We start from the raw sequence: 27,404 nt of genomic DNA, 5'->3' as shown, positions 1-27,404 counted from the left end.
AAAGTGTCTATTAAATTTCAGTAAGGATCAGATCATGACATGATATGTCAACATTCTAACAATCTGATTTAAAAATGATCTGTTAACACTGTGATTTAATATGTCTACAGTAAGCACAGTGAACAGTTTTGATTATCCTGATAGATTTAGGCAAACAAATCCTAATATTGAATATGCAGTTATCTAAAAGTGTTTATACCACTCACTTGTTTTATCAATTTAACATTTTTAATTTAGTGTTTATTTTAATAATTTTGCTTTTTTACATAATCAAACATTTAAACATTTTCATAAAATAGAGACAATATAATATCTTTTGTTACTTTTTTAAAATTTTATCTACCATTATCTCTTAATATTTCTATTACGAATTATATCCTAGAAGTTAGTTTTTTGTAATATGATATATAGCAGTTTTTTTGTTTATTTTTCTGTGATGTTTAGTGATGGGGTATTTCAGATTTAGTTAATAAATTTACTAGCAATTCTGGTTTCAAAAAGAAGGTTAAAATAATTAATTGTGAAGAAGAGACTAATATAAAAAAACTGGCATTTAAGAAAATAGCAAAAGAATTTAGAACTTATAATTGTTTGTATACAAATAATATACACATGCATGTTAGTTAATTAGTTGGGAATAATTAAAATTTAAGTTATCCCATTTAAGTGAGTAAAATAATTAAATATTCTACAATGTAAATGAAATCTTGAATTTCAAACTTCTGCCTTAAATAAGTTAACACAATGAGTTCTTGGTTTCAGGAAGGAGAAACAACTGAAGCAGGAGAAGAAGCTCCACTGCCAGAAGGAGAAGCAGTCCCTGCAGGTGAGAAACCTCCAGAAGGAGAAGGGGTACCAGCTGAGGGTGCCCCAGCTTCAGAAGGAGCACCTCCTGCTGAGGGAGCTCCAGCTGAAGGTGCCACACCTGTAGAAGGAGCACCTCCTACTGAGGGAGCTCAGCCACCTGAGAGTGCTCCACCTACAGAAGGTGCTCCACCTGCGGAAGGTGCACCACCTGTGGAAGGTGTTCCACCAGCAGAAGGAGCTCCACCTGGTGAAGGTGCACCTCCTGCAGAAGGAGAGCCAGCTAAAGAAGGAGAAACACCTGCTGAAGCCGCTCCACCACAACCACCACCAAGTGAAGAAGGTCGTGGAGCTTAATATGCACAACTGTGTGATGTCTGATTCGCATGGAGATCTGTTGAAGATTTGCATGTCTTGCTCAGACTTGAATTACTGATTTTTTTTTTTTTACAAACAGTATGGACCTATGTATTAGATTTCTGAAAAATCTATACTTATTAAAATGAACAGAGAAAATAAGAGAACTAAATAAATATTACTAACTGTATACTACATAACAGTGAGTGATAATGTTATCTACATTCTTCCAAGTTTTAATAAAAAATACTTTTTTCTACATTTCTATTTAGTTTAAAAGACCATAAAATAAAATTACACCAAAATAATATCCCTGTAATCATACAGCATTATTTGTAAACTAGTTTAAATCTAAAAAACAACAAACATTAAAAATGCAATCCAGCAACAATAATAGTTTCTCACCTTAAAGTAAAACTTTCTCATGTGAAATTTAATGAGTTATTTCTCTTTGTATTAAAATCCAGCAATTCTTTTTGTAAATTAGTTTGTTCTATTTAAATTTGTTTAATTCTGATACTACATCAATACAGGGTACCAGATTCATACAATTTTTTAGAGAAATGTTTTCATAAAAATGAAAATTTTTTAAAATTAAACCTAAAAAAATCTCTTCATTAACTAGAAGAGAAATACATTGTATGAGCTAAATATAAAATTACAGATTAAATTTAAATGGTAAAAATGAAGTAAATTAACAATCAACTAATTTGATAATACAGAAAGAAAAAACAAAAAAAATCACCTTAACCAACTATAAACATTAATGCATATCAGTTTATATTTGCTAGAAAAACAGTTCAACATTTCATCCAAAATTTTCTTAAGATTCAGTTAAATCCAGCTAAAACTTATTTTTATAAACAGTCAAAATGTTTATAACAAATTTAGAAAACTGTGGATTATTTGAAAGAATATAGTAAAAGAAAATTGAATCATGATTTTGTATATAAGTATTATTTTTGAAACTTGCTTTACAATGCTCACTAGTTTTCAGCATAAGAATGTTTGAAAACCCACATTCTCCTTTTAAGTTTTTCTGATTAAATTTTTTATAACTAATATATAGAGAAAAAAATTTCTACCACCTTCCAACATTAGATATTGGCAGTGTTTAAAGACTGAACTGTTGCTGAAGTCTGGAATTTTGGTTATTTATTAATTAACATAAGATTTCACATGTATAATAGTAAATTTTTACTTAAAAATAAATAAATAATTTGACATGCTTTTCATTTTATTTAAATGAAAATATCCATTTCCCATTAACACTTTCTAAAAGCTGAATATTTCATAACTATATCACATTTTCAAGTAACAGAGATAATAATATTCCTCATTATTTTCTATTTCATTTTATTTTAACCTTATTTTATTTTATAATAAATTATTTTATTGTAAATATAATTTATTTTATTTTAACCCTATTTTATTATCTTTTTAACTTAACCCATTAAACTATCAAGCACATCATTTATGAGCTTTATTTTTACATTTCAGTCCAGTTTCATATATGTGATGCTTCCTAATCAATTTTTACTATCAGAATGTGCTGGTTTTTCTGTATGGTACTTTCAGACCAAATAACTGCACTTGGTTTATGGTAGTAATAATAGTCATTAATAGTTACAGTTTGAACATACCATACAGAAAGCTAGCCCTGTTAATGAATTATTAAGTTAAAATAATTTTGCCGTAAGGTTGGTAGAATGGGGAAGTCTCTAAACAATGTATGCCCACTGCTGTGGCCACCCTAAATCTCCTGCTGATTATATTTTAGTCTGTTCATACAAACAATAGTCTATGGATTGAGAAGTTTATGATAATAATTTTAAGTTTTATGTTAAATAATTTTGAGAATAAAGTAGTTAGTTTATAATTTATGAATTTGAATGAAATTTTTTTTTTTGAATTTTCACTGCATTTAGATTAGAAAAAAATATTTTTTAAAAGCATGTATTAAATTAACCTGTACGTCATTTTTCTGTATTACGTGAAAGGAATGTGACTGAAACAGACTTAAAAACATACAAACATCATTCAGACTGAAAAATTATCCTACACATATTGAATTGTATGAAAAATCAGACAAAATTTTAGTGTTCTGTAAAAGTGTTTCAACAAGATATCACTTAATATAGATCAATATATTTTAATATAAAATATAGTTCAACACTATGATATCAGTTTTGATCTCAGTGTGCTGCATAATCAAGGGTTAGTCATTACACAGTATAGTTTCATAGTATTATAATATCCACTCTGTTATTATCAGAGAAATAAGAAAGCACTCTAAGTAAGAACTCTGTTCTTATTTTATACTGCATTCCCTCAAATAGTGTTTCTGACGGTATATTTGATAATAATTAAATTATACTTAAAAATAACAGTAATAGAACACAATGTACGTAATCTAACATTTTATATCTATAAAGTTTATATGTATGTTGTGTCACTGATGTTAAAGGCAAATTTAAGCAACAGTATACCTACATGGAACTATTAGCAACTGAAGTTACATTGTATTTATGCCGAAAAAAAATTATTAAGGCGTTTGGGAGTTAGCAATCACAATCTACCATAAGTATAGTCCCACTGTAATGATATTTATAACATATTGATCACTGCAGCATTACTGGAATACAAAAATCCGGTGAAGAAGTAAGCATCGCCTGCTGAATAGGTCTTCTGTCTGGGTGAACTTGTGTTTGTTTTTACCTCTGTGTTTTGTCTTAAATTATGAATAAAACATGCTACAAAAAATTAGATTTTCAAATATGTAAGATGCAGAAATAACATTTAAAAAATGAACCATTAGACTAAAAAAATATAGAGTATTTTACTCCCCCTAAAACAGTATATTTTTCTTGGAGTTACCAAAGAATAATATGGTTTATCATTTATGTAATTCCAAACTGAAAAATTTGTTAATAATTTGATTATGATTCTTTACGTAATATTTTAAAAAATAGCTTAAACATTTTCTGGTAATTTGCTTAGCTCACTAAGAATTAATTAATTAAATTATTTTCAAGATTTTCTTACAACATAAATTCTGATACATACACAATCTGCTAATATTTCATCTATATTTTCCTTTATTTTATTTTAATATCTTTTTCATTCTTCTGAGATGTGAATAGTGCACAAACAAGAAGTCCTCAGTCCTTTACATTTATAATTCTAGTAAAGAAAAATTAAGTTTTCAGGTATGTTGTAAATGTACTTGTTAGTGCATAACCATTTTGAAATTGTTTTCAGACTTCTGTAATTGTCATTTTGTGAAGATAAAAATATGAAATGCAAATATTTAATACTTAATATTTTGCAAAATTAAATTTTTCAAAAATATTAAAAACTACAAAAATTAACATTAGCTTTAAACTGTAGTAGAACATATAAAAATGGTCGGTACATTTATTTTTTTAAAATAATTTTTGGGTGAATGTTGGCTGATTATAGACAGTAATATTCAGACATAAAGTAATACTGAAACAGTCGTACTAGATTGGGCTGAGTAATTATTGAAGCAGAGTGAGCTCGTTCTGTCTGTTTAAATTGGGTGCCTTAGAAAGATTACATACATCAATATTTAATCATTGAAATTGTCAATAGTGATCCGTACTTACTGTACTAATAAACTGCTTCACAATAACTTTGACCATCAAGAGAGTACAGTATTTTTTTATGAATGGTGGCGTATGAACTGCATGAACTCTTACTTACCTCCAGTAACAGAGAGAGTTTCCATCTGTAGACTGGAATACAGAGAGCAAACCTTGATCTACAATCGTAGTTAAGAACACTCCATAACACCTCCAGAACACTTCCATAATTTCACCTTGGCCAAAGTTCCTTATGTCCCTATAATATATTACACATTTATTACACTTTCAGCAGCTAATCATAAATCTACTTCAGTAATACAAAGCTTATCTTTGATCTTGTCTTAACTACGCACACTTTTAGTTCTGCATTTAGCTTTATAATTGTGGATGGTGACATTAATTCATGATTATTTTTATTTCTAAGAATCATTACCACATGTCCAATGTACTCAATTATCAACACTATATGCAAATCAAACATATTAAACAAAACATATGCTATAAATCATCTCATAAATTTTAACTCATTTGACGTCAATAAAATCTAATTTGTCAGTGAAATAATAATAATAAAAAAAAAAAAAACATTGCAAAATATTATAAGTCATAAAGCTAACATATTTTACTATAACAGTAATGTAAAAAATTAACTTATTAAAAAACCAACAATTTACCTTAATTCCAAAATTGGTCACATCATAATATTACACCATTTTCAAATTGTTTCATGAATAATTTTACTACTCACTAAATTAACACATTACCTTATACACAATACTTTTAATTTTTTCCAAATTATACTATTTCTTCAACTCCCACTCAGTATTTCTTTCTCTTCATTATCACTGTCATCCATGGAATTATTGGAATTGAAATCAATTTCATGTAATTTTACAATAAATCGCTTGGAAATTTTGTCTAACATCAGTTCAAGTTTTAAATAATTTTCTCACAATTTTCCAAAGTTTTGCAAACTGCCTTCCAGAAGTTTACACTTATTTCTCTAAATTTAATTGATTGCGCTACAGAGAATCCAATTAATTTCCATCCACCACCACTGAAACAAGTTGTACTGGTATTCACAAATACATGGCATACTGGTTAGGGTGGGAAATTAATGCATTATAAACCATAACAAAATTAATGACTAAATTTGTAGTTCAATAACTATAATTATATAATTGTTCACTTTATAAAGCTTTTCATATCAGGAAGGGAGTAAATGTATCGGCACATATGTTGGCGCAGGGACTGAAAGCCTATGTAATAGCATTTTGCATGCATTGGCTGTTGTTGTAAGCAAACTAAAAAAAGCATTGTCATTTTCTATATATCTTTTGTGGTATTTTAATATTTAAAAAATAGATTTCAAAAACCTGCTGAGAGTATGTAATAGTTGAGTTTTATTCTAAATTATATATTGATGTTGTGATCTAGGCCTACTTTCTATTGTATAACAACTAATAATCGTAGAATCACGTGCTATTTATGAATTGTTGTAAACACAATACCCAATTCTAAAAATTTCATTTATTTATTTTTAATTTACTCTAATCATTGCACTGTGAAGAATCATATCACACATCGCTTGTAATTATATTCTAGAAGTAGTTATTATAGAAACATTTATTGTGGTGTATATTTTACTTAGTGGAGTAAATAGATGTTATTTATTTTTACTATTTGTTGTGTTGTTTTCTTTTAAAATGTCCAAGTTAGGAGGAAAAGGTACAGTATTTCATAGTCAGGCAAGAGAAGTTGTATTCAATGTTTACAATTTCTTTTTATAAAACCAGGCTGGAACCAGAGTAATGAGGAACACTGAAGTGCTGAATATGGTTCTTCAAGTGAAAAAAATATCAAAACGAACAGTTCAACAAATTATAGCAAAAGGGAGATCAAATGAAACTGAGAAGCCATCCGTGTTTGTTTTGTCAAGAAAATGTGTAAATACCTCCAATACTGTGTGCAATTTAGAATCGTTTGACACGGATGCTTTGAGGCATTTAATAAATAAATTTTATGTAACTGAAAAATGCATTCCTACTATGAAGAGAATTATGTAAAAAGCCCACGAAAGTGAAATTAATTTCAAAGGGAATGAAATATCTTTAAGGAGAATATTATGTAAACTGAGACTTAGATGAGAAAAAAACAGAAGACAACCAGAAAATACTGATAGAACAACATGATATTAAAATGCAAAGAATGGAATTTCTACGACAAGTTTCTCTGATTCGCGAAGAAGTAAGAGCGATTGTACACACAGATGAAACCTACATTCACAGTAGTCATGCGACACCAAAATTGTGGGTACGCACAACAAACCTTCATGAGGGACTGAAAACACCAGTATCCAAGGGCTCACTATTAATAATTGTTCATCAGTCAAATCAGAAAGGAGATCATCACAAATCGACGGATTCCAAAAAGTACATGAAACGATTACGGGAGAAGTACATTCCCAACTTTGGTCGGTCATTGTACTAGACAACGCATCATATCACAATGTTCTGCTACAAAAGTAGTCAAATTTTAACTCTTTAAAAAACGATATGATAAAATGGTTAGCCGAAAAACAAATTAACTGTTCTCCTGCTATGATGAAGGCTGAATTATATGATATTATAAAACTATAAAAAGAAACCAAAAGAAATTTCTAATAGATGACATTTTCAAAAATTATAGTCACATAGTTCTATGGTTGCCACCTTATCACCCTGACTTAAATTCCACTGAAATTATTTGGAGTTAAGTGAAAGGGCAAGTAGCTAAAGAAATTGAACTTTTAACATGTTGAATGTTCTTAAGTTAGCTGAAGAGGAATTTCATAAAGTGTCTGAAGCTGAGTGAAACAATGTCTGTGAACATGTTGTCGTTAAAAAAAAAATACATTGAAGATGAATATTTATATGATGTGCACATAGACAATTTTTTGTGATAAATGTGAATTCAGAATCGAACACGAGCTCTTTAGATTCTACTGACGACAGCAACTTCGGAATTTGTGAGCTACAGCAATAAAGTGAGTAGAAAAATAATTATTTTTCTACTCATACTTTAAAATATACTTTAATAGTACTTTAAAATATTACTTCAAATAGTACTTTAAAATAATATTAATTGGGTCACTAAACCAGTTTTAATTAAATAGCATCGTATATATTTTTGGTTATAAATATCATCTATATTAAACTGACAATGTTTTCAGTAAGCCTAGTACCATGCCAAATGTTTGCTGAGTGCAAGTAGTTTTTGTGCCAACTTATGCCTATGCCTATGGTTTGTTAAAAGGGGTGAAGAAAATGTATCCATGGTTTTTTTTTACCAGGTTGTGCTAACTAAAGAATATATCAGAGTTTATCCTAAATCTGAATAAAAACCAAATATCTCTTATTTAAGGGGGAAAGATAAAGGAAAATAATGAGGACAGAATAGCCCAATAATGAATTATTTTTTTCAGTCTTAATCGTTTACATGACTTCAATAAAATTGTCAATGTAACAACTGATTATTTAATTTCAGTTTCTACAATCATACTCTAGACCACTGTTCCCACTCAGTGGAATTTATGTAAAATGCTAACGTCAAATGTATGTATGTATTTTTTATACTGTTACTTCAGACGTTTTCAATTGAATGTTTTTGTACATTGTCATAGATAGCATCATTACAATTAAAATAATATTTTTATTTTATTGAGTGTTTAATAATGTGTTATTGTCATTACCAGTTTTGTTTTTTAAAGTATTTATGTAGTTTATATTGACAGCCATTATTCAACATAAGGTAAGAGAATATATTATTTGTATCTAACATTATTTCATATATTTAAGTATATTTCAGAGAATTTGAAACCAGTTTCATAAGTAAGATAAATGACATATGTATGACAGAACAATTCTTGGTCATTTGTTTTCTTCTATTGAAATATATTATTTTATTTGAAAATTCGTTAAAGAAAACATTTTAGTAAAATGAAGAAAAAGGAAGTTCATGCATTTGTGAGACTTTATTTTTTGAAAGGGAAAACACCTATTCAAGTTAAAACCTAACAAATTAAACACAGTTCTTAGCGAGTCTTTAATGCAAAACTTGCCGAGTTTATATACTTGGTTGAACAGCTATGTAGACGACACAGCAAGGATGCCCAATGAAGTGGCAATTGAAGAAATGGTCACAAAAATCGGTAAAGCATAGATAGAAAGTTAACAGAAATAGCCATGATGATGAACAACTCAGTTGACCATGTACACATTTTACACACACACTTTGGTGAGAAGATTTACGTGTGATGTATGACGTGTTCGGCAAAAAGTTATTTAAATGGACGGTTAGTCCCTAAATTTAGAGAATTTCAAGCGAAACAGAGTGAACTTTTGAGTTGATTCATAATCATTGATGACACCTGTGTTCATCTCTACACATCCGAAACAAAGAAAATGGGTAAATTGGCAAAACAATGGAAACCAAAAGGCAGACTCTGCTGACAAAGAAAAAATCAATGAGCTCAACTGGAGATTTCATTGTGACTGCTTTTTTTGAGGTTGAAAAGGGCATTATTTTCATCAACTGTCTTTCAACAGCAACAACCAATAAATAATACTTCATTTACTGCAACATCTGAGTACTGAATCAAGAAAAACGAACTGCAATTGGCCATGAATAAGATGCTGTTTATACAAATGATAATGTAGCAGTTCATACTTTAGCATTTAAATAACCAAAATGAGATCTGAATTGCTACTGAAACTGTCCAATTCCCATGATTTGATCTCGCGATTTTATCTAATCCAGAACCTAACAAATGACTTGGAGGAAGGGAATTTTCTGCTGGCGATGAAGTGATCGTTGTTGTTAGCAATTATTTTATAAGTTAGAAAAATTGTTCTTTAAAAATGGTTTAGCTATCAATCATTGTTGGACCAAGTGTGTCGAGCTAAAGAGAGTTATATTGAAAAGTGAATATAATTCAACCTGAATAATTACAGTTTTCTTTTTCATATCTTACTTATTTAACCATTCTCATAATCATATCTTAAACACAAGTATAAAGCCGAAAGCTTGTTTGTTTGTTTGTCTGTCTATCATTTGTTCTCACATCATGTGAAAACCAAAGCACCGATTGCTTTCAAATCTGCAGGATATATTCATGTTACTCCAGGAAAGGTTTTAAGCCATAGATCAAGGTCCTACCTCCTTGGGGTGTAGTAGTCAATTAAAGATTTTCATAAAAGAAGAAAAAGATTAATAATTAAAAATTAAATAAGTTTCTGACACAATGGCAACAATAATAAGTTGTGAAGTTTTCCTCATCAAAGGTCAATGTACTTCAATTACCTTACTTATTAATATTCTGTCTTTTGTAATTAAATTTCTTTTTCAGGTTTCTATAAATCTATATCAAAAGTTCTGGGAGAAATTTGAAAAGAAAGTACCAGTGAAAAGTTTTATTAATTCAAAAGTATTAAAAGATTTTGCAAAACAGGATTGGTGTTAGACCAGAAATTTTCCCAATACAGGTCAGTTTTAATGATGCAGGTTGTACAGAACATTAAAATGGCAGTTATAAGATCTCATAAATCTTTAAGGAGATTAAACTGGAGAAGTAGCATTTCACTAGGTTCAGCCCACGTTGCAGCGAGGAGAATAGTGAAATGTTTTTCCTATCGCATGCAGGTTCCATGAGCTAAATAATGCTGACTATGCTAAAAGGTTTCATTACAGTCAATGGTTCAAGAAGCTTTATTAGAAGCAACATTGGCATTTTAGACCAAGTATTTCTCACAGATGAAGATTTCACAATGGTGCGTTTGTTAATAGTCTCTGAATCATTTTCTTTGAATCTTCCCTGCACCCACAAAAATAGTATGGTGTGTGGTTTCAAGGTGATGAGTAATCCCTTGGTTTTTGAAAAAACTGTGGATGCTGCCATGTATCATGAAATTATCCAGCTGTCTATATCCTTACTGCAAAAGGATGAGCGTGACTGCTGGTTGCAACAGGACAGCATCACTTGCCATACAGCTCACTCTACTACGAAGATGCTATAGAATTTTTTTGTGGAAGAATCATTTCTAAAGGAGTGTGGGCACCAAGTTCCCCTGATCTGACTAGTGCAGACTTCTTTCTGTGGGGTTACTTAAAAGAAATTGTTTATAGAAGCAGTACCATACAGAAATTAAAAACAAACATTACCAATGTCATCTGGGAAAAAGTGTTTGCCAATAAATTATTATTTATAGACTAAACTAAGTGATGGAGCTTCTTTTAAGTTGAAAACCCTGTGTATTTAGGATGTCATGGTTGTGTTCCATCTTGCAATGCATTCAAAGAAGGGTTGAGAATTTTGAGAAGACGGATTCAGCTATAAAAAAGAAACCGTTAGGTGCTCCATGAATCCCAGAAAATATAGAAGCTTTCGGACTTTGTTCACAAGTATGTTCTGCTTATAAACATGCATCAGCTTTGCACCTCAACCGAACATCCTAAACCAGCTTCAGCTGTTCAACAATTAATCCACCAGGGGTTGTAATTCAAAACATACAAAGTGTAAATTGGGCAGCAGTTAAAACCAACAAACCATCTAGTGCAGCAGCAGTTCTGTGAATAAATGATGGAAAAGATTGACTAACAGTTTCTGTCAATTAACATTTCCATGTTAGTGAAATTAATATGTAAATGTTAAAATTGGTTAAAGAAAATTGGGTTTTGAACCCTTAATGACATTTGGTGTACTTTTCATTTTCAACAATAAAAGTTTGAAAAACATTTTTAAACATTGATGGAGTTATTTCACAACTCCTTGTTTTTCTGATCCTCCTTTTATATTACATAAAATTTCAAAAATATATGTTAATATTAGCAAAATTATTAAAAAAGAATTATAATCTATGAGTATAATAAATGTGCAAAAGAACAAGTTTGTTTCCACTGGTAGTACTAAACTAAAAAATAACAGTCTTATTTATATAACATCTCAGAAAATACTTCATGAATAAATATATACGAGGTCTGTAAATAAAGTAATGAAACTAGTTTTTATTGGCAGCCAACACTGTAAAGTTAATAGTAAATATATACTAATGACATATGACTTGTAAACATATTATAGTAACAGCTGACTTACGTTAGGTATTAATATTTTAGTCTATTATTGCCACATAAGATGTAAACAAACTTTTAGTGAAACATGTTTTTGTTGTGTGTTACAAAAGTGAGTGTTACTAATTATGAATAATGTTGTGCAATCAAGTTTGTGTTAAACTCAGTGAGAATGCTACTGAAACTTTTTCAAAATTGAGTGTATGGAGATGACGTTCTGTCATGAGCCCAAGTTTTTAGGTGGTTTAAAACATTTTCAGATGGCCGGGAATCAGTTGTGAACGATCCACTCTCTGGAAGACCATTACTGCCAAAAAGTGACGACAATGTTGAGTGAATCAGAGGCTTGATACAGTACGATCGGCAGTTAACTGTCAGATTGATTGCAGAACAATTGAATTTGAACCATACTATGGTTCATAATATTTGTCAAAATTTGTCCATCAAATTTTGACAAACAAACTGGACATGAAAAAAGTATGTGTAAAATTGGTCCCAAAAAACCAGAAAAACACAGGGTGGAAGTGTGGCATGATTTTCTAGGGCGAATTGAAACTGATCCGGATTTTCTAAAACAATGTTATTACTGGTGATGAATCTTGGATATTTGGGTATGACCCAGAAACAAATCACCAGAGCAAGTAGTGGGATACTTCAAACTCACCACGTCCCAGAAAAGAAAAAATGAGCAAATCAAAAATCAAAACCATGCTAATTTGTTTCTTCGATAATAATTGCATTGTCTATAAGGACTTTTTGCTTACAGGACAGACTGTAAATCAATATGTTTACCAAGAAATTCTTGAAAGTGCTTAAAAGAGCTGCCCGTGTGAGACCAGGCATCAAAGACAACTGGATGGTGAATCATGACAATGCACCTTGTCATATTGCACTTTTAATTAATGAGTTTCTGCAAAGAAAAAAATCCTGTACTGTAGTTCCTCAGCCACCTTATTCATCTCACTGAGTCCCTGCGACTTTTTCCTGTTCCCAACTTTAAAAAAAACATCTCAAAGGACACTATTTTGGAACAATAGAAAATATTTTAAAAAATATGACCAACCATCCAAAGGATATTCCGGTTTCTGAGTTCCAACACTGCTATGAAGAGTGGGAAAACCATTTGAAGCATTGTGTGGTTTCCCAAGGGACTATTTCAAAGGTGACAGAGTCCATGTATAATTGGATTATAAGTAAAAAGTTCTTCTGAACCATTCTTATTACTTTATTTACAGACCTCATATGTACATATGTGCGTATGTATAATATAAATTAAAAACTATTTTTAAATGATTTCTAGAATACTTCATAAGATGATGGTATATACACTTATAAAAACTGGCAACCCAGCTTTTATAGCGGTTAACATACAGGCTTTCATTTCAGTGATCTATTATATGAAATTTTTGCACATGTTGTTTCATCAATTCCATCTTATTTTGTTACAAAATAGTAGAAGAATTTGTGAGCTACTACTAAGAAAATAGAATTAAAAAAGATACTTATTAGAATGCTTCATCTGGAGACATTTTAGCACTGAGAAAACTGCAAAGCAAACCAGAAAGTACTCCAATGATGAAGTTCAGGAATTTCACAATAGACAGTTACTAGAAGAAGAAATGGGGTTTTCTATTGCACTATAATAGAAATTACTGAGAACAGTCAATTAAAAAGAGACAGAATTCTCTGAAGTCAAGTATTCTTTTATCCCCACATTAATGCATTTATGAATATTCACTCATCATTAGGTACATGTACATATATAATTAGCAGTTACAATTATTTACAGAAAATTGACCATTTTCAATTTATGTCTAAATCAAATTGGGAATATCACATCTGCAGAATTTTCATTTTTAGACTTATAGATTAAAATAATATTTTTTTAATATTAAAATTCACTATTATGAATATAAAACACCCTTAAACTTAATCTTAATGTTTTAAAAATGTTCAAGATTGTAATAATAAGAATAAAAAATTAGAATAATTTTTTCCTTTCGGTGAATAAAAAGTAAAAATAAATGAAAGATTAAGAAGTTTCAAATCTTACATGAAGTTAGAAAGGTGAAGTTATAAAATGCACTTAACTAAAAAAAAGTTAATTTACCATGACTAGTAATACTTTTAACTCCAGATTTTATACAAAACTGGTATATTATTTTGTCTAATACTGCAAACTCAATAATGTAACACAATTTAAGAGACAAAATTATAAAAATTAAAATTTCTGTCATTTCCCAAATTATTTCCTGAGCTTCAACTAATGTAAAAATTTGCTCCATGTTATTCTCCATACAATATAAAAAAAATCCACTTAGTTTTTTATGACCTAAAACTATACTTTCCTGTAACTTCAAAAGCTATGATTGTAAAATTTCCTACAAAGTAAAAATCCTGTTTATGCTTTTCATACTGATAATTTGTGTTTTATTTTGTTGTTTAATGTCATACTTCTTCAAAAAATTCCAAACCAGTTACAATTCTGCGGTATGTAAGCCACATTTGTATGCCCTTGTCCAGTGAGATATTAAAATTTTACATTTAAGTATTATATTCAATTCACGTCTGTTTACATACTTAAAAAAATATTATATGAATTGCTGTTTGTCAACATTCACTTGTTTGATGTGTTTTCAAATTGGTTTATATCTATATATAATTATATTGTTATAAATACGGCATAATATAAATATATTCCTGTGTGAGTATAATATGTTTACACATCCAAGATTGCACTAATACTAGAGTGAAAAACACTACAATTACAGTTTAACAAGATTATAGCTTTCAACTCTGGTGATTTCATGAGACTTCAGTAACATGTAAAAATTTTTACATCCTTTTTCTTTTGTAGTTTTAAAACTACACAAGAATATCCAAGAAATTATTTGTTTATATTTTAAACAATCAGTACCCCATATTAATTATTGTTTTACGATCAATTTATTAAATATTTATGAAAAAAAATTATAATTTGCAAAACAATGTGAGATAAATCTGATAAAAGAAAAAATATGCATTTCACTTTTGTAAACTATAATTTCAGGTGCTTTATTCAAATTTTCATTTGGCTTGGCATGTTTAACATGGTAAAAAATACAAGTTCATCATCATCATAAAATAAAATTAAAAGTTGACTTAAGTTGATGTCAGCCATTTATTGCTGCTTCAGTTGATTACATCAGAGAAATAAAATTATCTGATCCATAATTGAAAATTTTATAGTTACAGACCAGAGATTAGAATACACTGAAGACTGTGTTCTTCCTAGAATGTACTTTGATTATCCATTTCATACCACAGAATTATTTTTTGAAGCAATGATAATGTTTAAAAATTAATATGGTCTTTAAACACGTATATTTTTTATCTTATTTATTTTAATTTATTTATTTTAATTTATTTATTTATTTTTACGTTAATAATTTAACTTGTACTGACATGATCTATATGTTTTGATTAGAATAAAAATTTAATTATTTTAAATAATGTACAGGGCAAGTACAAAAGAATGTGTAAATTTGAAATGTTTATTTAGAAAATGCAATAATGTATTTACTTGATTGTATGACAGACTTCAGCCATATTATATACTTAAGTAAATGAAGCAACTAAATAAAAAAGAAGAAGATTTGATATAAGTAATATAAAAATAGCAAACGATACGTAATTTTGGTGAAATACAATAATAAAAATAATTTAATTATTCTGCAACAGATTTATGGGTTTACATCAAAGAAGCTGTAACATCAACTAATATATTAAGTGTTGACCAACTTCTGAAAAAACTGATTGACGCAGTTCAACAAGTTCCTAAACAATTCCTAGAACCTGTAGTAGAAGCTTCAATCAAACGATCTCAAAGTTTAGATCTTAGTTCAGTCGGTAAGCAAATCAGCTTGAATCAATTTGTAGTATGTAAATTACTGTATGAGGAGGTGTCAGAAAGTTTGGTTGCTCAGTTTCATATTTGTTCATTTCTAGAGGGACTATTGCTATTGTCAGCCCTAAGAGATACACTGCAATCTGGGGATTTTCCCAGTCAATTTATTTTATTACTTTTATCAATATCTGTGTAGTATTTATAATTTATGATAAGAGCAATACAAGACTTTTAATAAATAATATTATTACATAAATTATATAATTGAAATATTATTTACAATTAATAAAATAAAATTATTATTAATTAGTAAAATTATTATAGTATGTATATGTACACCCATTTTACCTTCCCAGCTGTTAATAGAAAATATAACGATCAGTCAAAAAATCACCTACAAAAAAACATCCTTAAGGAGTCATTAGGGGCAAAAAACATTAAAATGTTTCCATGTGGATATTTACTAGATAATAATGGGCCACTACTCTTCATCAAATATCTTCATCTAGGTGAACTAATTTTGTTCGATCTTGAGCAGTTGATGTCTATATACTAGGCATTTGTCATGATAAAATATTGTGAAAATTTTCCATGGAGAGGAGGAGGAAATTCACAAATTTTTCATCTTTCACTTTTTACTTAGATGGTTTAGGAAAAAGCTTTCTAAGAAAAAAAAAATGTTGTACTTAGATAGTAGATATTTAATCTATTTTTTTTAAATAATAGATTAAATAAAAATAACTATAAGGGAAAATTTTGAAATTATTTGAGAAACCAGTTTCTGAAATATGGTAACTTCAGTTTCTCAATGTTAGGAAACTATATGTAAGAAACTTACCTATGAACTATTTTCATGAAATAAATATATAAAAAAATCAAGAGTTTTTAAATTTATTTGTAAATGTTAAGTTTCAATTATTTGCTTATATTTTTAAAGAATAAATTTATAAATACAACTAAGACACAGTTAGAAAAAATAAGAAACTTACCTTTGAACTGTTTTCATGGAATTTATTTACATCATTAGCATACATCACACACATATATGCATGATAATTAATTACATACAAATAATTCTAAAATAGCTATATTTAACATTGTTAAACTTTTTTAAATTTGTTGACTGTGGTAGGTTAAAGAATGAATGTATACTTTTTTATTATACAGTTAGTAGTGCTAGTTATAATACATTCTGAAATTTGCTTTGTTTATTAATTGATTTAAATTTATTTTTATAATTTTAAAATTTTCCCAATAAATTTTTATTCTTTGGCATTACTATTATTAATTTCTATTTTTTTCCAAATATTTTCTTTTGTATGTAATGCTAGGCTTATTTATAATTAGATGTTTGTCATTCTGGAAACTTTGTTATTGCCTTTTTTTACAGCAATCATACTTCTCAGAAAATCTCTTTCTAAATTTTTCTATCATAAAAGAAATATGTGGCATTTAGTGGTGTTATACTTGTAAAATGCATTACATATACAACTCTGCAAACACAAATTATTCAGCAGAATTAATGGTTTTATAAGCAATTTGAAAAATTGTAAAAAAATGCATCCCAGAACCTTTATCTCCAGCATTTTCTGAAAAAAACTGTTGTAAAACCCAAAAAACAACCAAATACACAAGTGATTCACGAGTGCTAGTTTGAGACTTACTGCATAGAGCCATACACCATCTGCATATTGTCACACCTTCAGTTACTATTGTGGTTCAAAACATCCTGCATCAACTATGATATAATTGTATTCCATGGAAAAAAGCTGTTATGTGTTTTGTAGTGTATGTAGAATTGGAATCTAGTGCAGTAATGTGTCTGTGTTTAGTAATAAAAAATATTAAAACAAGCTCAGGCCCTCAGGGTCAGAATTTCTTCTATTCTCAAAAGTCTAGAACAACTAAGCAATTTTTTCAACTTCTCCGATTTTTGTATGTATGTATATATATATATATATATATATATATATATCTGGTTTGTGAGCTCCTTATTTTAACAATTAATACTACTGAGAATCTGTATTGTCTATTGAAATATGTTAATGACAATATCATTGCACTCAAATCTGTTTGGATGTTAAAATGAAAATCATGAAGTAACTATCTAAAAGAAATTAAACAATAGGTTGTGTAACTGTCTCTGAAAAAAAATTTGAAGATTTTATGGAGATGAAACTTTCTAATTGATTCACTCTATTGGACTTTCATTTATTGTATATATAAAGAAATTGCATGCATAAACAATAATAAATAAGTATTGAAAAAATAGAATGTAATATAACAGTTAGTGATGTAATATTAAAATGTAGATTATATGAGACTCATGTTAGGTGTGCACACTATATTTCCTAGAAACTTTTACCATCTAAGGTTTTTCCTAAACATTTGTAAAGAAGAATTTGTAATTTAATCACATTCCTGATAATTCATTTATTTTTATAAGGAAGTATTTATATATATCTTAAGCATTATATATATATATATATATATATATAATGCTATCTATCTATCATATATATGATGTCTTTCCAAAAATTATAACTTAGTTCAAATAACATACACACGTATAGCCTTTATATACGACTATACCTGTAAAAAAGAATTCAAAATAAATGAGGAAAACCACATGTTTATTTTGTGTAGCTGATGCTGGGGAGCCTAAAAGAGAAGGTTCAGCACCACCAGCTGGTGCTCCAGCTGAAGGAACAGCAGCCCCTGCAGAGGGAGTACCACCAGCTGAAGGAGCCACCCCACCTGCAGAAGGAGCTGCCCCACTTGCAGAAGGAGCTGCACCACCTACAGAAGGAGTTGCACCACCTACAGAAGGAGTTGCACCACCTACAGAAGGAGTCGCACCACCTGCTGAAGGAGCAACACCAGCTGCAGAAGGTAAATATTATACCACACATAAGCTGCATCACATTGACAGAGTTAAGGTTTTATCATAAAAATTCTACCTATATTTACTTCTTAATACATATCAATTATATCTGTACTTTAACATAGACTCATACAAAAAAGTAAATAATTATATATTATAAATAGACTGAACAAAAAATTGCTATTGAAACTCATAAAAATGTTAGGCAGCTAATTCAGACAGTTAATTCCATCCTAAAAATTTTGGTTCATTAGGTGCCACAAACAAATCCATTGTAGGCGGCCTGAAATGAGATACTTCTGAAAATGGCACAGCTGTGCTCCTTCCCAGCAAGTCCACTCTAGTTTTACCTTAAGATAGTGAAGGTGAAGTGATTTCCTATTTACTGCCTTCTTATTGAGCTAATTGCATCATAGTTAGCATGGCAACTCCATTGAAATGAAGATGGCACTCAACCCTGCAAGCGACATCTTTGTTTCGTTCAAGAACTGATTGCTGTTAACTGAAAGTTAATATCATTAAACTTAGAGAAAGCAACTCATTAATAGCACATCTTCATATTTACTGCAACCAAAGAAAAAATTAATTAGAATGTATAGAGCAAAGCACTGAATTATTCGACTCCTTACTGTTATAAAAGTACTAGTGTTAATTAAGGACATTAATATGTAAGAATGTAACATGTAAATAATAATAATTGTTTATGATATAATGGAAGTATTAAGCTTAATGATTCTATCTTATACTGAACATTATTATCTTGTTTAATAATTTAAGAAAGCCTGTACAAAAAATTATAAAGAAAAACATTTGAAAAAAAAAACAGTGAAACAAATATTTATCAAAATGGAAAAGTTAAAAAAAATAAATTTAAATTTATTTTATTATCTACTTTTTGAAGAACATATATCTAATAATGACTACTTGGTAATTACTTTAGTTATAAAAATTGTAAAATATATACATTTTTAAATTTAATTTGGTAGCATAATTTTTAAAAGAATTGGCAATATTTTAAAATAATAATATTATTATCAGATTGATTGACTTTTCAATATGCCTAAAGGTTGAAGTTGATCTGGAGGGGCGAGTTTCCCCCATATCCTCATAGTAAACTGAGTAATAACACTCAAAGTTCTTCCACTTTAGTTCAGAAAGGTCCTACTTCCCCTACTATCCAGGCGCATCATGTAGAGGCTTGATGTCATGCTAATTCCCTAATAAAATCCAAGGAATTTTGAATTTCCTTTTTCCATTCTGGAAGACTGACGCCCTAAGAAGAAGAAGATGATGAAATAATGATGGAAATGTTGAAATGAGGAGAAGGGAAAGTAGTAAAGAAGATGCAACAAATCTGTGAAGAAATTTGGAAAACTGAAAAGATCCTGGAAGAATTTTCAACCTTAAGAGCATTATAAGTCTTAGAGTGATAATCAGTAAAAACACAGTAGTAACATTCATTGACTTTAAGAAGGCACATGACTCCAAAGATAGAAGAACATTATTTAATATTTTAAAAGAATTTGGCACAGTCAGGAAGACCGCAAAATTATGGATCAAACTTTATCATGTACAACCTTCAAAGTTAAATTTTAGAAGCCTTTAGCATCAAAACAGGAGTTAGGCAAGGGAATGGACTATCACCAATGCTTTTTAACATTGTACTGGAAAAAATCATCAGGGAATGGTGGAAACAACTAGAAAATGAGAATATCAAAGAAATACGACTGGGTCAAAAAAAAACTACCTAACAATGGACTGCCTGGCATTTGTGGATGACATAGCACTTCTGAAATTAAATGGCAATACAAACACGGATTAAGAAAATGGAAAAACGCTATGGAATACTGAAGAACCAGTACAACAAGAAAAGTATATCCATACAGCAAAGATAAGACATTACAACACTATCATCAAGCCAGAGGGATTATACACCATAGAATGGCATATAAGCGGGAACGAAGAATACTAAACGTGGTCCTAAAATACTAGGACCACGGAAAACAAAGGAGAGTGGTGACTACAGAGCAATGAGGAACTCTACAAGAAAATGGAAACTTTCACAATGATAGCAAGAAAGTGAGAAGCTAAATTTTATCGACACCTAAAGAGGATGGACACAAACAGGCGGATGAAACTGATTTTTGATCATCTTATGAAACAGAAACATAAAAAATTGGATTAAGGAAATCAGAAGAGATCTGGTGGAAATGGGCATCCTGAAAGAAAGAGATAGCTGACAGGGATGTTTTCAGGAAAAAGATAGATAATTGGAAGCAATTTAAAGAACAAAAACAGGTACGTGGGATGGGTTTAAAGTGGACTGACAAACAAAAGAAGGCTAGCAGTGAGTGAATGAAGTAAATCTGGGAAGCAAGAAAGATGAAATTCATCAAGTCAAGGTCCAAAGACTTTAACACTTCAAAAAAAAAAATTATTATACCGTAACATTATTATGAAATAATCTCACATTCTTATATTTATAACAAGCTATGTAGCATCATAATTTTTTATTCACACAAAATTTATTTTAAATGATTTACAGATTTTTACTACATGCTTTCTTATTTAAGTACAATAAAAAAAAGTTACTTAATATTAGCTGTTTAGAATAAACATTTAAGTACTTATACAACAATATAAACAAATAAAATATAAAATATTTTATTTTTAATTTATAAAATATAATCAAAAATATTGATTTTTTTTAAGTTTCACTTATTAATCTGATATAATTTGTATAATTTTACCTGTTTAATTTAACAAGTTATGGTTCTTGTTTGAGTAAGATAACTAACCATACATATAATCAAAATTAATATTTGATCCTTTTATAACAAAATTAAATATAATTTTAAACAATAATGCATTTTTAACTCTCTACTCATGAACTTTCAATGGAAAAATCAAAATAATTGATACATCTATTTGAATGAAACATTGTGCATATTTAGATAAACTTTTAAACACAGACTTCATGGAATCTCAGGAAGTGTTATTTTTTATGGAAACAGGATAGATGTATTGCTGGCCTCTGTGGTGCGAGTGGTAGTGTCCAGCCTTTCATCCAGAGGTCCTGAGTTCGAATCCCAGTCAGGCATGGCATTTTCACACACGCTACAAATCATCTCATTCTCTGTCATCCTCTAAAGCAATGCCTAATGTTGGTCCGGAGGTTAAACGAACAAAAAAAAAAGATAGATGTATTAAGTCTTGAGGGGCAAGTGCTTCTTTATATAACTTATTTTTATTGTAAATGAATTAATTTTAAATCTCTCTCTCTCTCTCTCTCTTTCTCACCAAGTTGACTTTTCTACAAAAGCCTACACCTACCAGCAGAGGAATACTATTCAAATAAATTAATAAAATTAATCCATTACAATGAATAAATGTAATATACTCATTACTCTGAGAAATCCCTTTACATGAAAAACAAGTCAATATTAGGCAGTATAAGAGTGCTTTCTAAAAATACTCTTACATTCTTGGAGCATGTGCTAGCCCTACATTTATTGTAGAATATTAACTCTTCCTAGCAAGTAAATCTTAAAATTTATGTGTTTTGAAATTTAATTTTTTAAAAATGCTTCCATTTTAGTAATTATAAAATGTTTTTTCTTTAAGTAAAATTTTCACTTGCATAAAAATTAAGTTGAAGATGAACTTACTTTAATTCTAAAGATAACATTTTCAGGCCATGCCCCATCATAGTGTTTATATGATGTTAAAATTAAGAAGTTACATTTTTCAAAGACTAATTAATATTCATTATTTTGTCAATTATTTAAAAAAATTAATCCCGTACTGTAGTCAATTCTAAAGTGAATTATTTATCTTACTAGCCTATTATATGTCCCAATTAATTATTGCTAATTTAATAAGTTCATCCTTTTAAAAGTCAGTTTAATCAACTATTCCAATTTTAATCTGTTATTTCTATTTTTTTTTTTATAATTTTATAATCTTTTTGGTTATACTACAGCAATTTTTTATAGTGTTCGGTCATGGTAGGTGGTTTTCATTTTTTGTTTCTGTATTCTTGAAATGGAAGGGAATTACGAGGGATTTATCTAAAGTTAAGCCCACTGGGAAATTTCTGTCCTTAAGGTTGGGGAATCTGTGTCTATCATGGTCATTAGTGTGGCCGTGACATTGAAATTATTGTCTGTAATTTGTTGTATCTTTGATTACGTGATAAAATAAATAGGAAAATCGATGTTGCAGCCGACTGTGAAATACGTGGAGTTATACGTTTTTTAAACCATTAAAACGTTAAGCCATCTGAAATTCGTTGGCAGTTGGTTGCTGTGTACAGTGATAATCTAATGAATGAAAGAAACGTCCGAAAATGGTGTGAAAGGTTTAGAAATAACAGAATTAATGTGCATGATGAAGAACGTTTAGGGAGGTCACGTCGATGATAAAATCAGAAAAGATCGTCGCTCAACGATTTGCGACCTCGCCCTTCTTTCTCCTATGTTTCAAGAACTGTTGTTGGTCACATTGTTCATGACCATTTAGGCTTCAGAAAGGTTTGTGCCAGTCGGGTGCCACACGTCTTAACGGAACGTCTAAAAAAAAATCCGTATGGGATCTGCTTTTGAATTTTTGATGCGCTAAACAGAAAAAGGTGTTGAGTTTCTTAATTCAATTGTTACCGGCGATGAAACATGGATTTCGTATTACACGCCAGAGAAAACGGCAGTCAAGTGAATGGCGTTATCCTTAATCACCAACCAGACCAACAAAGGTCAAGAAACAGCGTTTTGGGCACAAAGTGATAACCACAGTCTTTTGGTTCGGTTTGGCATACCGCTGATTAATTTTATGCCGCGTGGAACGACTACAAATGCAGAAGCCTACTGCGAAACACTAGGTAAGTTACGGCGCGCCATTCAAAGTCTGTGACATAGGCGGCTGACCGACGGTCAGCAGTCATCCTGCTGCACGATAATGCATTCGACATGTTGCGAGAGTCCGACACGTGATTTACATTTGAATAGGAAATTTACGATCACCCACCATAGTCTGGACTTAGCTCCTTCTGATTACTATTTGTTTGGGAAACTGAAAGAATTTTTGAGTGGTAAGCAATTCGCGGGTGACAATGAGCTTAAAAATGCTGTTAATCAGTGGCTAGTGGACTGGAGGCAGAAGAATACGATGAGGGTACATTGAAGCTGGTGTATTGCTACGATAAATGTCTTAATTCATGTGGCGATTATATAAAGACATAGTATAAGGTTGTAGTTTAAGGGAAATAAAAATATTTATAAAGTTTTCAGAATAAATGTTTTTACAGTCTTTACTTTTACTGTCTTTACTTTAATGATAACCTCTCGTACAGAGCTAAGGTGTAAACACTCATAGATTTGCTATCATCAATCATTTTTGTACAGTTACTGTATTACTGCAAAAGAAATTACACTTATAAATTTAAAGCTGTAAACAGAAAAAAAAATTCTCTAGTAATGTAGAATAATAAAAAGATTTATGTTTTTTGATAAAGCAAGGCTAAGGAATAAATTCTTTTTAAGAAAAAGAAAAATTGTTCTTTTATCTATTATGTAATTCATTGCACAGTAGAATTATCAACCAAAAGGTTAAGTATTAAATAACAAAATTCCCCTTTTAAACAAGATTTTAGTTAAGAATTCCATTAAATTTAGAAAAAATAACTGGTTATAATTTATTATCATCTACAAACAGGTTCAGCTCCACCTGCAACTGATGCCCCTGCAGCACCTGAAGGAGCTCCAGCACCACCTCCTACTGAAACACCAGCATCTCCAGAAGGTATAATGAAAAAATAATACATTTTTTATGCCTATGCAGCTTTCAACCCGAAGTACATTTTTAAAAAAACTCTAAACTTGATTTTTTAATCTTAGTCTCACATGAAATTAAAATATAGAATTATTAATAATCAAGATACAAATTTCATTAAAGCAATTAACAACATAATCTTAAAGTTGTTGTTGTTAATCATAAATTAACATAATCTTAAGTTTTATTATACTGTAATATTGTAGATAAAAATGTAGTATATGTCTTAGGTTAATGTTGAAACAAACACTGCTTCTTGTACCAACCATCTTTTATATGTATAAAAGATGGTTTGTAAAAAACTGCCATAATAATCCCACAAAGACTGAAAAAAATGGATAAAAGACAAAAAATTGTACAGTTGTTAATTTCTTGTAAAAAATTAATCCCAATACTAGTAAAATTAAGCAATGCTGACGAGATAAGAGGGCTATTCAGAAAGTAATATCCAATTCATTATTAAAAAAATACCAATTGATAAACAATTTATGTAAGTCTTATAGCTACTTTTTTACAGAACTGCTGTCTGAAATAAGGCACTTGTCATGTCTGTAAACAAGTTTTTGATACCCTAGTCATAAAACTCTGCCGCTTGTTAATTAAGCCAGGTAACAACACTGTTTTACAACTCCTTGCAATACCGAGGACCAGCAGTTTATCTCCAAATAGCCCTGAACTGAATTAATGCTTAAACTTATTGCAAGATGTTGAAGAAATTGAGAACGACTCAGCATGCTGAGTTCAGACGTTGTTTTTCTTCATGACAATGCTCACCCGCATACTGCAGTATGCACTTGACAGTTTGCTATCTATTAGCATTAATTACTTGGACATAAAAAAGGTGAAATTAAAACTGCTTTATGAATTATTTATTAAAGTATAATTCATATCTTATATTTCTAAAGATTATTTTTAAGGATTAGTTCAAAAATTTCAGTAGCAAGTTTTAAGAATTTCTATAAATCTATACATCAGTAAGTGCTAAGGCTACTGTTGCCTAATAAGATTTTTTTTTATCAGACAATATTTGTATTATGGGGGTGTGGTATTTAAGATCTGAAGAAAATATGTAATTTTACAAACATTTAAATTAATTACTTAACTATTAATAAACCAACAGTTAATTCAGTAGCATTTTCCTAAGATCAGGCTCCAGCCTAAAAATCCTTCTCTTGTAAAAACATTTATTCACATTAAAATAAAAGTTCTGATTTCAGAAAAGAAGGATGATGTGGAGGAATAAGAGACCTAAATAAAAACTATTAAGTAGTTAGAAATTGGAAAAATACATAGTTTGTAAAACCTGATTATAATTAGGTTGTACATTCACTACATTCAAGAAGTTATAGTATAAACAACTTTAATGTAGTGAATGTTTTGCATATCATCTTGAAAACTAAAGGTGTGAACTGCCGAAGAAATGCAATGCTGCTGCAGCTACACTTAATAAACTTGCTTGTAAATCGCTGTTAAAAAATGTTAGGTGCTATTTGCTACATAGTGTGTTTTTTTAGTGGCTAATTACACCAGTTGATATCAAATAAAAACCTATTCATGTCCAATTAAAACCCACAGCTCATAAAAGAGCAAATGTTCAAAGTACAAGGAAAAAAATAGATATTATTTAAGAGTTTCTAAGAGGATAGATAGTTCATAGGAACTGTAAAGTGCGGCAGAAATTCAAGCAAGAGTTTTCAAATCCCTCCTCTGCAGTAGACATCCATCCATCCAAAATCTCGGTAGGAGACTGGGTATCTTTAATTATCATGAGACCAGAACATTAGTATTCAGTTATTTTACAATAACCAGCTCAAATATTGAATGTGGCAAAATTTTTTTCATCAAGTACTAAAAAACTCCACCTTAGAATAGACTCGGACTTCCTTAGAAACAAAGTTACATAGGATGTGTTGTATCCAGCTGAACTATGAAATGTTCAGCCATAATTCCACTAAAGGGATGTAAATTGAGACATAACCTTGATTACAGTTGGGGCAAGATAATGTTCAATTCGTGTTGTGTTATAACTGTTTCAACAATCTTGACTTGATGAGAAAAAGACAAAGGGAAAAATGAAGACTTAGGTCTCTATAAATATCTCAACATTAAATGAATTATAATGAAACCATGAAAAATATAAACAGGCAGAATTCATTTAATTCTATTATAAATTTTAGCAATTAATAAAAATAATACAAAAAAATTTTTAATTTATATAAAACTATGTTTTAGTTGCAGCATAAGGAAATGGAACTTTCTGCAGCATAATGAATTACTCCACAGGAAAAGAAAAATTAACTTATGAATAATTGTGGATACTTACTTTTTATATTTGGAAAAAATTGCTTAATAAATAAATCTGAGATAACAAGTAATTTAAATTCATAGCATGTAAAGTGATGCATTTCATCTTTGTAAATTTAAAATAAATTGTTATATTAAAAAATAATCTGTACATATCAATTAATTTGTGGTTAATAAAATAATAAAACCAGGTTGAACACATTTATTTAATTTTTTCCAATAAAACTTTGTACATAAAACAAGTAATAATATTTAAACACAATAATTGTGCAATGATACAATGAATACAACTTTATAAAACTATGCGGTAAGTAATAAAGTATCAAAATATATGTTTTTAATGTACAATTGTTATAGAATAAATTTACCAGAAAAATATATTTCCATTATGTCACACTTCCAACAATTTTTATAGAAAGTTCATTTTAACTATGATACAGAGAGACAGATTTAAAACAAGAATAATATTCGTAGAAGAAGCAAACAAAATCAAAAAAGAAAAATTATATATTATGCTAATTTAACAAAATATGAATTCTGCTCATTTAAGTTGAAGATATTTTTATTCATATGAAAAATTGATTAAACAATCAATTCATATTTTTATCTGTAATGGAAAACTATTTTTTAA

General features: G+C 29.5%; 1 protein-coding gene across 1 annotated transcript; it reads left to right on the top strand.

Annotated features, from left to right (window-relative positions):
• The first annotated feature begins 744 nt into the window (after positions 1–744).
• Positions 745–26,964, top strand: LOC142320013 (uncharacterized). The gene is made up of 5 exons (XM_075357693.1): positions 745–1,147; positions 15,594–15,761; positions 18,406–18,651; positions 24,353–24,439; positions 26,702–26,964. The coding sequence occupies exons 1-5, from the start codon at positions 745–747 to the stop codon at positions 26,710–26,712; spliced, it is 915 nt and encodes a 304-aa protein (XP_075213808.1). The 3' UTR covers positions 26,713–26,964.
• Positions 26,965–27,404: the final 440 nt, after the last annotated feature.

Source organism: Lycorma delicatula, chromosome 2, assembly GCF_047948215.1.
Source record: "Lycorma delicatula isolate Av1 chromosome 2, ASM4794821v1, whole genome shotgun sequence".
NCBI lineage: Eukaryota > Metazoa > Arthropoda > Insecta > Hemiptera > Fulgoridae > Lycorma > Lycorma delicatula.
The sequence above is the reverse complement of the archived record's forward strand: the minus strand, read 5'-3'. Positions and strand labels throughout refer to the sequence as shown.